The following is a 10,891-nucleotide window of genomic DNA, read 5'->3' on the forward strand; positions in this document are numbered from 1 at the left end:
TACTTATACTTTTTACTTTTAGTATGTACTGCAGCTGCCCTTAAAAAGTATGTAGTTTAGTATGTATTGGGACATACTAATTCTTTTTTCCCTACTAAATAGTATGGTAGTATGGGTATTGGAACGCAGGGCAGCTCTTCTCTTTTATGTCCTCCCTCCCTCTCCTCTCCTCTCCTCTCCTCTCCTTCCCTTGCAGTAATGCACATAAGGGGAGATAAACCGCGGCAGGCAGACAATCTACATTTCGCCTCAGTTTGGTTCCCCCTCCCTCCCCGTTCCTCTCCTCCCCTCCCTCCCCGTTCCTCTCCTCCCCTCCCCTCCCGTTCCTCTCGCTCCTTTCCCACGTGATTTCTTGTAAACGGTCTGACCTCTAAAAACAAAACACAACTGGGCTTTATCGATGTGTATTTTTTTTTTTTTTTTTTTTTTTTGTCCTAGAGTTGAATCAGTCAACACGATGATGGTCTAATATATAAAATGCCTACTGCCTAAACCGCATATTTTCTGTCACTTTTATGTGTTCATCTAAGTTTCGTTTCGCCTCGTCATAAAAGGAGATGAACAGCCTCTGGCAGCCAATCAGCGCTCCGCCTCAGTTTCTCCTTATATAGCCGCACTGCGCAGTTTGCTGTCCGCACACACACACCATTTGTGTGCACAATTTTCTGCTCAGCTTTCTCTCTATTTTTCCCCCCTATATCCAAATCTGCCCTGAAACATGGACGGCGAATGGAGGAGGTCACAAAACGCTGCAGATCGTGCAGAAAAAATGGGCGCCCAACAGTCCGGAAATAGTAAAAATAATAAACAAAACAGTAAAAACAAAGCATTTTAAGGAAGAAAAAAAAAAAAAAGAAAAAAAAAAACACGAAAAAGAAAGGGGCTGCATGCAAAAGAGAAGAGGACGCAGTGCAGTCAGCTCCAGTCTCACTGTGAGTAGTAACATTTTTGTAATGCCGTATGAGTCATCTCGGGACTTTACATGTCACGGAAATAAGTTCAGCTTCTGTAGAAACAGGAAACCAAAAGTCAGTCTCACCCTCCGCCGCAGTTGTCGGCCAGGCACACTGTATGACCATGAGGTAGGCTAATTTAAAATTTATTTTATTTTATTTTCAGGGTGAGCTAGAAAAGCTGCTTTGTGTTGTAAAGTGTCGAAGGACAAAGAGAGAGAGAGAGAGAGAGAGAGAGAAAGGTGGAGGTCAGGGGTGGAGCTTCCTGTAAATCTTATATTTCAACATTCACAGTCGGTGCTAAATGTCTGTAGTTTGGAACAGCAGAGGAGAGTTCAGTCAGCTTTTATTTACCTGCAAACCAACAAACATTGTTTAATGGCTGCTTCAATCCACCGTATTGGTCCTGTTTCCATGATGTGTGTTTAGTGGTGTCCTGGGTGCTGCCTGTATTCTCTCTCTCTCTCTTCTCTCTCTCTCTCTCTCTCTCTCTCTCTCTCTCTCTCTCTCTCTCTCTCTCTCTCTCTCTCTCTCTCTCTCTGTGTGTGTGTGTGTGTGTGTGCTGAAGACTCTTCATGTGCCACGTCTGCTCCCAGGAGAGCAGGAAACAAATGAGCAATGACTTTACATGCACAACATATTCCTGTATTATTCGAATATCCTCAATATTCCGGTTGCGCACGAGTCATGTAAACACTTACCGAACCTGATTAAGGTCAACCAGAATATTCAACCGAATCGGAATATGGTGTGCATGTTAACGTAAGTCTGCATGACTCAGGCAAATCCTAATGCTGACCTCATGCTCACTGGAGACCAGCCTGGCTGTCACATTCACCTGAAGTCAACATCACTGTATTACCAAAAACAACAACAACAACAACAACAACAACAACAACAAATGAAAATGAAATAAGCCTGAATGCTAGCTGCCCAAAATATAACAATAACAATCTTTATTGGCAGTATTATTTCATTTTGTTAATGTTTTGTGTGGTCTGCAACTTATTGTTATTATGTTACTATATTACCACAAAAATAAACAAACACTAAGAATCATTTATCATTTTTTCAACAGTGGTAGCAAATACAGCCATTGACAGTATTTATGTGCATGCATATATCTGTAATATGCATGCATATAATGTAATATGCATGCATGGAAGTGTTTTTTGAATTAGTTGACATGCCTGGTCAGGGTGTAACCAGATGTTGAAGTTGTCTATAAGCCAACAATCAGCAGCCTGACTGTAATTTCCTCCCTTTTCTGTCTGGAAAGTGGATTTTCCAGGTGACACGCCCAACAGCTGGAGCCGGCAGCAAAGGATGGGGCTGTTTTGTTAATTTCAGTCATGAAATGAGTTCATCATTAGCACGATAAGCAGTATCTTGTTTTCCAGACGGTCCTCTTATCTGTGTGTTTACTTGTAACTGCGAAGCATTTCTTCTAATTCTCAGGATGACTGTATTAAGTTTCACTTTCGATGAAACTTAAGTCTCCAAAGAAGTGAATAGCATACTGTGTGGAATTAACAATGTCTGGGATTTACGAGGAAGCCATGAATTATGAAAGAGACTGCTGTTGTGAAGCAGAATTAGTGCAAAAAAAAAAAAAAAAAGAGGACGTCACTGAACTATTTCCTCTTCAGCATCACAGAAATGTGCAGTTTGGTTGGATATCGTCCAACTTTAGCTGATGTTCTTATTATTATCATTATTAATCTTGTTATGGTTTACATTTATATTACAACAGTATAATGTAAACATTTATAAGAACAGATAGACCTATTAATGTCATTAATTTTTTTAAAGACTAAAAAACTACTTAACAAGATCAGGGAAATAAGATGACATGCAGATTTATTGCACTTCTGAGGGTGTTATTGTTATTAGTATGGAATTAATTAATTCTTCTTTTTAAATTTTTGTAAACATTGCTTCCCTTTTTGTTGGTAGAATAAAAAAAAGTGTGCAGAATCCTCCTTAACCATGTCTGAGCTTTCCTGCCATCTGCTGGAATAACAGTGCTACTACACTAAGAGTCAGTGAGTGAGCTCGGTGGAGAAGCTGTAAATGACAGGGCGTGTCTCATTTTACTCTCTTGGAGCGTCGCTGGATGGCCGACATGGTTCTAGATCAGTCCAGATCCCAGTTCCTGGAAATCCAGGTGACATATTAATATCACTGGGTCTATTTCAGGAAGTGGATTTCTTCTTCCTTCTTCCCTCAGAGAACTCAAGGCTTCCTGGAAGAATGAGATATACATCAATCTGCCTCTCAGACATGCTGTGATACTTACAGGGCTGTCCTTTGTTGCAGGTTGCCGTGCAAAACAAGTGTGTGTGGTGACAGAGAAGAGCAGGTTGCTGCCATGTACAAACACGCTAAAGCAGGGTCAGCAGTGCCCAGCTGTCTGTCCATGAAGAGTGATTTCTCAATTGACGCCCCTCCAGATTTAAAAAGTGAACCAAAAACATCAAGGTAATGTCACCAGGACTAGTTTCTGTGAATTTTTTGCACCTGGACATTAAACTGATTCTACTAAAATCCCCTGGCATGGTCAGAAAAGAACCTCAAATGTCACTATTATATTAATAATTTTCCTGACATCATGTTACAGGCATCAGTTAATTTGTGTCATAATTTTGGTCATTGCAGTGACAAGAATGCTAAGGAGTTTCCAGTAACAAGTCTTGAGAGTCATTTCTCAATTGATGCCCATCCAGATTTCGGCAATGAACCAAAAACATCAAGGTAATGTCACCAAGTCTAGTTGCTGTGTATTGTTTGCACCTGGACATTAAACGGACACCACTAAAATCCTCTGGCATGCTCAGAGAAGAACCCCAAGTGGCACTTTTATAGTCACAATATTCCTGACATCACGATACAGGCATCAGTTAATTTGTGTCATAATTTTGGTCATTCCAGGGACGAGAATGACAAGTTTCCAGCAACAAGTCTTGAGAGTCGTTTCTCAATTGATGCCCATCCAGATTTCAGCAGTGAACCAAAAACGTCAAGGTAATGTCACCAGATCTAGTTGCTGTGTATTGTTTGCACCTGGCAGGTTTTCATTTCAGCCAATCACTTCAAAGCTTTCTCTCTCAGTTGTTTAAGTCCAAATGGAAATCTTCAGACCCCTTGAGCTTCCATAGCAAATCATTTGAGACCTGTGTTCTGCCCGTGATACGAGGCTAGAAATGTTTGTTTCTGTTGCGACGGCTGTCTTATTTCTTGAGGAATGATTTTAAGAATAACTTTGTGCATTTGAAGTCGTGCTGTGCTAACTGTGATTTTCTCCACAGATGGAGAAATAGATCCTCAAAAAGGAGACAACAGCAAGGGGAACAGAGTCAAATCCCCCTTAAACACGGTAAGACTGACACTGTTCTCTATTCAGAACACCACATATGGGTATTTGCTGTCTCAGTGGGTATGTTTAGCATTGATAAATGTTTTTTTTATTCCCTTTCAGTGGAAGCTTTAGAAGAAGAACTTAAGAAGACAAATAGAACAAGATTTGAGTTCGTGCTGGAAGGCATCAGTGAAGCAGGAACCGGAACGCTTCTCAACAGGATCTACACAGAGCTCTACATCACCAGCGGACCGACTGAAGGGGTTAATACCAAACATGAGGTGCAGCAGCTTGGGAAGATTCACAAGGTGGACACCCTCCAAGAAACAGCAATCAAGTGCAGAAATATCTTTGATACCTTTCCTGGTACAAAAAGACCAGTCAGAACAGTTTTGACGATGGGCATCCCTGGCATCGGAAAAACATTTTTGGTGCAGAAGTTCATTCTGGACTGGGCGGAAGGCTTGGCAAACCAAGACGTGAATCTCATGGTCCTTCTCTCATTCATGGAGCTGAACCTGATCAAAGATGGGCAGTACAGTTTTCTTGACCTGATCAAGCTTTTCCACCCAGTTTTAAAGATGGTCACAGCAGAGAAGCTTGCTGCGTGTAAAGCTGTTTTCATCTTAGATGGATTAGATGAAAGCAGACTTTCTCTGGACTTCAAGAACAATGCTGTTGTGTCAGATGTCACACAAACAGCCTCAGTAGATTCGCTGCTGACAAACCTGATCAAGGGGAACCTGCTTCCCTCAGCTCTCCTGTGGATAACCTCCACACCTGCAGCAGCCAATCAGATCCCTCCTACATGTGTCGACAGGGTAACAGAAGTGCGAGGGTTCACTGACCTCCAGAAGGAGGAGTACTTCAGGAGGAGATCCAGTGATGAGGAGCTGTCCAGCAGAATCATCTCACACATCAAGGCGTCCAGGAGCCTCCACATCATGTGCCACATCCCAGTCTTCTGTTGGATCACTGCTACAGTTCTGGAGGACATGTTCAGCAGGAACAAGACAGAAGAGTTTTCCATGAGCCTGACAGAGATGTACGCTCGATTCCTTATGATTCAGATGGAAAGGAAGAAGAGGAAGTACAACCAGAGTGAACCGGGGCTTGCGGAACATGACAGGGAAGTTCTTCTGAAATTCGGCAAGTTGGCATTTGAGCAACTGTTGAGAGGAAACTTTGTGTTCTACCAAGAAGACCTGGAGGAGTGTGGTCTTGATGTGAGAGAAGCCTCGGTGTACTCAGGAGTGTGCACAGAGATCTTCAGATCAGAGTGTGTGCTCTTCAAGAGAACGGTCTACTGCTTTGTCCATCCAAGCATCCAGGAGTTTCTTGCTGCCGTCTATGCTTCTTGCTGTTGCACGAGCACAAACATGGTGTCCTTGAAGCCGTTCTCCACAGACGACTGCAGACACACATCCCTCAATGATTATCTCGACACAACCATGAATGAGGCCATCAGCAGTAAGAACGGCCACCTGGACCTGTTTGTCCGGTTCCTTTGCGGCCTCTCGCTTGAGTCCACACAGAAACTCATGCAACACCTGCTGGGTCCAATTGAGAGCAGCCCAGAGAGCACCAGGACGGCCATCAGGAACCTCAAGAAGAAGTGCACCGGTAGCCTCCCACCTGACAGATGCATCAATATTTTCCACTGTCTGATGGAGATGAAAGATCGCTCACTGCATCAAGAGATCATGGATTACCTGAGGTCACAGGACAGATCGCAGAGGAAGCTGTCAGATATCCATTGCTCAACTCTGGCCTTCATGCTGCAGGCTTCAGAGGAGGTTCTGGATGTGTTTGACCTGGAGGCGTGCAACGTGTCCCGGGACGGTCGCCTCAGACTACTGCCAGCTGTGAGGAACTGCAGAAAGGCTCGGTTAGTAGGCCAGTGTCAAAGTCAGCTATTAAAACAACTCCAAATAGAGCTGTGAACTTTTGATTCATGTTACTTTGAAGAAAGAAATCATACCATTTGAATAGATAAGACTTTTACTCGGTACGTTCAATGCACTGTTCCATAATAAGCAAGGGTTTTTGTTTACCTGCTTAGGTTTTCAGACATTTAAAATTAGTCTCATTAATGAATTTTAATCTGTAATTCCAGGCTTGCTGACTGTGGGCTCACAGAGACAAATTGTAAAGTCCTGGCTTCAGCTCTGAGCTCCAGCCCGTCCCATCTGACTGAGCTGGACCTGAGCAACAACCGGCTGCAGGATTCAGGCGTGGAGCTGCTGTGTGTCGGGCTGCAGAGTCCAAACTGCAGGCTGGAGACTCTCAGGTCAGTGTTGCTTCATGTCGGGTCTCACCAACCTGGCCTGTTTCTATACTGTTTAATTTGCTTTTCCGTAATTTTCTCTTTAATTCTCAACATTTTAAATGCAAGATACAACATTTTTGTAGTATTTATTTTAGTTCAATATTCAGTGGATGTGTGCTTGTTGTCTGTCTTAACTGTCCAAACTTGTACAATGACAATAAATGTTTTCTATTGTGTTTGATTCTATTCAGTCACAGTCCCTTAATGGAAATTCAGCAGAATGTCAGTCGATTATATAAATTAAATATCAACAAGAGATCAGGAGAATATCATCAGCTATAAATTATATTTCAGCAACATATTAACGTATCTAATTGCACTTTGTTGTACATGTTTTTATGAAACCCACCAGAGTTCTGGGCACTGTACGCCCACAGAGTTAAGGTTAGGGTTCAGGTCAAACCTGCTTAAGTAATTTTTTTCCCTTTATTTGAAAAAAAAAAAATCATGTCAAGTAGGTTACATGATGATACGCATTACATACATTTTTCATCAGAAAATTGTTTAAAAATAATAGAAATAAATTACTATCAATTACAGTGAACAACAAATAACAAAAAAAACAACAACAAAAAAACCCTTCAGGGTCTGTTAACTAGTGGGAGTAAATTTGACCAAATTAATTTTGGCAAACGGGCCACAGGTCAACAAAGTTTATGACCAATCACAGATCTGCTGGGAGCGTCTTTCCCAGAAGTCTGGTGGGATCCATAATAACAGTCATGCTAAAATGTAAGGGTTTGCTTTTTGCTGTTGTTGATATTTAGTTTGTGTGTCAGTGTTCTGATGAAGCTCTACAGGGGACTGTGTGAACAGCATGACTATTTAATATGGATGTTTAACTCAGCTCACCGTCGCCCCCTGCAGGCTGTCAGGCTGTATGATCTCTGATGACGGCTGTGCCTCTCTGGCCTCGGCTCTCAGGTCCAACCCGTCCCACCTGATGGAGCTGGACCTGAGCAACAACCATGTGGGAGCGTCAGGAGAGAGGCTGCTGTTTGCCGCCATGCAGGAGCCGGGCTGCCGGCTGCACTGCCTCAGGTCAGCCCGACACTCTCTGGCACGACTGAGCACAGCTTTTTTTGGTTCAAGTCCCCCTCCAGTCATTTATTAAGCCCCTAAAAATAACCTCTGTTCATCAGTATCACATATTTTAGAAGTTACTTCCATGAAAAAATATCCCTTAGTGCCTTAAATGTATCTCTGTATCTTGCCCTATGAATATGCAAATAAGTCCCTAAGCCCTTAAGACAGGTGTGGCATGAACAGGTGTAGTTTTGCTGTCAGACCCCGTGTTGGAGTCGACCTGTTGGAGTGACTGTCCTGTTCGTCTCCACAGGTTGGATCCTGAGCTTGAACGCTGAATCAAACCCAACATCCCAGCTAGATGTGAGTATTTAAAACACCAGAGATGAAACAAGATTTCACATTAATGCCAAACAACTCGGAAAACTAGATTTTCTTCCACTGATTTACCTGAGTAGATTTACCTGAGTAGATCATCCTGCTGGTTTGAGTCCAGAATCACAATCTTCTCCTCAACATCTGGACTCTGGGGAGACGTTGCCGTGACTTTGGCTGATTCTCTCATAAATTTACATCTGTAATCTCAACGAGTTTTTTTCTTGTTATATTACTCTCTTCCCCTGGCTCCAAAATTTCCATTCCATGCAGTGGCACTTGGTAGATGAGTGTAGATTATTTTTTGCTTTGGCGATTCCCAGTGGATTAATAGAGCAGCTGTTGGAGAGTGTGTGAGTGATGGTGGTGGTGAGTGATGTCATCTGAATGTCTCTCTCTCTCCCTCTCTCTCTCTCTCTCTCAGATGTTTGCTATCTCTCACTGCATCCTGCTCCCCACTGACATGGCCCTCTGTCTGAGGCTGGACGGCAGGAAAGGGGCGTGGCCTCCTCATGTTGCGTTGACGAGGCCACGCGGAGCGAGCTGGTCCACGAAGCGGCGACATGGAGAGGAACTAACCAAGGAGCAAGACGGTTGCTGTTCCTGCGTCCGGCTCAAGCGAAGGAAGCCCGACTGTCCCGCCGGCTCTCAGACCCTCTGCAGCATCTCCTCCCAGCATGCACCACCTCATCTGCACCTTATGCTCACCTTCACTGAGCCTCCCCCGCCCCCCAGGTTTAGGCGGTGGGTCCTGTGGTTCTCGCCCAAGAACTCAGAAAAATGCCAGATTTCCAGCTGCTGAAGCCACAGAGGAGCAAGAGTCCTCTGACGTGTCGGAGCTGCAGGCACGGAGGCCGACGCTTTGTACAGCGGCGCTCTTCAACGGGACGTTCACGGTTCGCTGCACGTAACTTTCAGGCCCCAGGACGTTTCTGGTCTCCGTCTCAAAGTGCGGTGGTTCTCTGTGTCTGCAGCTCCCAAAGTCACAAAGCCTCATTTCAAAAAGCTGAAGCAGGATGAGGCCAAGGAGCCTCATCGACCCCGACTCTCCAGACTCTCTTTGTGAGTGTGTGTGTGTGTGTGTGTGTGTAGGTGGCAGATTATCCACAGTTATCCTGCTCCATATGAATTAGTAACCCAATATTAACAAAAATATGTAAATATGTAACTATATGTTAAATATTACAAATGAAATCGCCTACATTTATTAAAAAATATTCAAGCCCGTGTTTGGAAGTTTAAAACACCAAAAACTGGTTTGAAACGCTTACAAACTCAACTTTTAAATATTGATATTAATCTGCATTTTACCCGAGAAAGTTACGTCACAGACAGCACACAAAATACTTTTTTTATATAAACACAAAAAAATTAAAAAAAAAAAGCTTTTTTTAAAAAAAGTGCATTAGTAGTCAGTACAACACTGATTATGTAAGAGAATAATAATTGTATGATGCATGATTCTGCTCAGATGTAGTTGAACAGATTGCTTATCATTAGTGTTTTGATTGTAGTTGGACAATTTAGTTCTATGGCTGTTATGACTTTTTTTACTCTTATCAACATACTGAGAGAAGTTTTCTTCATATACCTTTTTCCTGTTTTTGTCACACTGCCTGTTTAATGAACTGTATGAACAGCAAGATTTTGTTACGTGATATAGGTATGACCAAAAAAAAAGAAAAAAAATGGATGGTGGAAGATGGAAAATTGTGTGTAGAGTAGGTTAGGATTAGATTAGATTAGATTAGACAGCGTGTGTAAAGTGTCCAGACAGGATTAAGTTAGGATGAGTGTGATTAGACCAGCGGTTAAGCTAATTTTTTTTTTGTTGTATTCACTATGTTTCTGAGTCTTTTCTGTTTTAACCTTTTAGCAGCAAATTCATCTGATGTGCAGAAAAAGGGGTGATTTCTATGAAATGACCTGAAAATGAGCAGGAAATTATGAAAAGTACAAGAAAATGATAACAATTATGTGTTTTCCTGAAAACACATAATTATATAGTTTTCTTTTAAATTTTTTAAATTAAAAACAAAAAATGTAAAAAAAAAAAAAAAAAAAAAGATAAATCGCAAGAGAATTACTATACAAATACCTCAAATTCTTCCAAAAATTGCCACACTAAATGAATAAAATACAAATACAAGAAAATCACCTCCCTCCAAAAAAAAAAAGAAAATGACCAAAAAAGTTTGTATGATGCACTGAGTCTCAGTAAAACCTGAATTTGTTGATGATTCCAACTTGAGAGAGGATTTTTTTCTCTTTCAGCCTTGCACTTTAAAAACGGAGCAGCCGTGAAAGTTTGACCCTGCAGGACGGGGTTCATCTCTCCTGGGGCGACGCCGTGACCTCAAACCACTTTGTGTCTGAGCTTCTCTTTTCTACCGTCTCCCCACCGTTTCTCTTCTATCTGTGTCCACGTTCAGTTTGTCTTTGTAGGTCCTTGTAGGTAAATGCGTAGATCATGTGTTCCAGTACATTAGTACATAGTTACATTAGTACATTAGTACATAGTTTATGTATGTAGCAGCGTCTGTGGATGTCATGGAGTGGAGATGATGGAGGACGTGTGGAACAGACATGGGAGTGTGTGTGTTTTTAGGGCAGTAGGTCTGATGATGGTGTTTGGAAAGCGACAGGTGACACAGATGGAAAAGAAAAGCAGGTGGAGGTGACGGGGGACTGAGTTTGTTCAGTCGGTTTCTGATATTTGACAGTAGCAACGCAAAACTGCATTAAAGGTCAACTGAGTCATGTGATGTGATGTGAGTCATGTACAGCTGCACTAAACTGTAATAAAGTTCATTTCTCACTGAAACCTGGACACTGTGTTGCCTCATGAGT

General features: G+C 42.3%; 1 protein-coding gene across 4 annotated transcripts; it reads left to right on the top strand.

Annotated features, from left to right (window-relative positions):
* Positions 1-630: 630 nt before the first annotated feature.
* On the top strand, positions 631-10,884 carry LOC115379067 (NACHT, LRR and PYD domains-containing protein 12-like). 4 transcript variants are annotated; one of them, XR_003930188.1, is made up of 11 exons: positions 631-932; positions 3,273-3,434; positions 3,612-3,707; positions 3,885-3,977; positions 4,262-4,329; positions 4,432-6,199; positions 6,428-6,601; positions 7,508-7,681; positions 7,980-8,029; positions 8,466-9,103; positions 10,316-10,884. XR_003930188.1 is itself a non-coding variant. In XM_030079739.1 (10 exons), exons 2-9 carry the CDS (start codon positions 3,325-3,327, stop codon positions 8,002-8,004), a joined length of 2,508 nt encoding a protein of 835 aa, XP_029935599.1. In that variant the 5' UTR covers positions 631-932; positions 3,273-3,324; the 3' UTR covers positions 8,005-8,029; positions 8,466-10,218. The 4 variants fall into 4 exon arrangements, 3 of the variants coding, with proteins under 3 accessions (XP_029935599.1, XP_029935601.1, XP_029935602.1); XM_030079739.1 differs by lacking the exon at positions 10,316-10,884 and having other exon boundaries at positions 8,466-10,218; XM_030079741.1 differs by lacking the exons at positions 3,885-3,977; positions 10,316-10,884 and having other exon boundaries at positions 8,466-10,218.
* Positions 10,885-10,891: the final 7 nt, after the last annotated feature.

This window comes from Myripristis murdjan, chromosome 20, assembly GCF_902150065.1.
Source record: "Myripristis murdjan chromosome 20, fMyrMur1.1, whole genome shotgun sequence".
In the NCBI taxonomy this organism is placed as follows: Eukaryota; Metazoa; Chordata; class Actinopteri; order Holocentriformes; family Holocentridae; genus Myripristis; species Myripristis murdjan.

What these genes read in the sequence shown, in the direction of transcription:
- LOC115379067 (XM_030079739.1), top strand. Translation starts at nt 3,325, where the DNA reads ATGTACAAACACGCTAAAGCAGGGTCAGCAGTGCCCAGCTGTCTGTCC. An exon ending in TCAAATCCCCCTTAAACACG is followed by an intron (nt 4,330 to 4,431) that starts GTAAGACTGACA and finishes ATTCCCTTTCAG; the next exon opens with TGGAAGCTTTAGAAGAAGAA. An exon ending in AGGAACTGCAGAAAGGCTCG is followed by an intron (nt 6,200 to 6,427) that starts GTTAGTAGGCCA and finishes CTGTAATTCCAG; the next exon opens with GCTTGCTGACTGTGGGCTCA.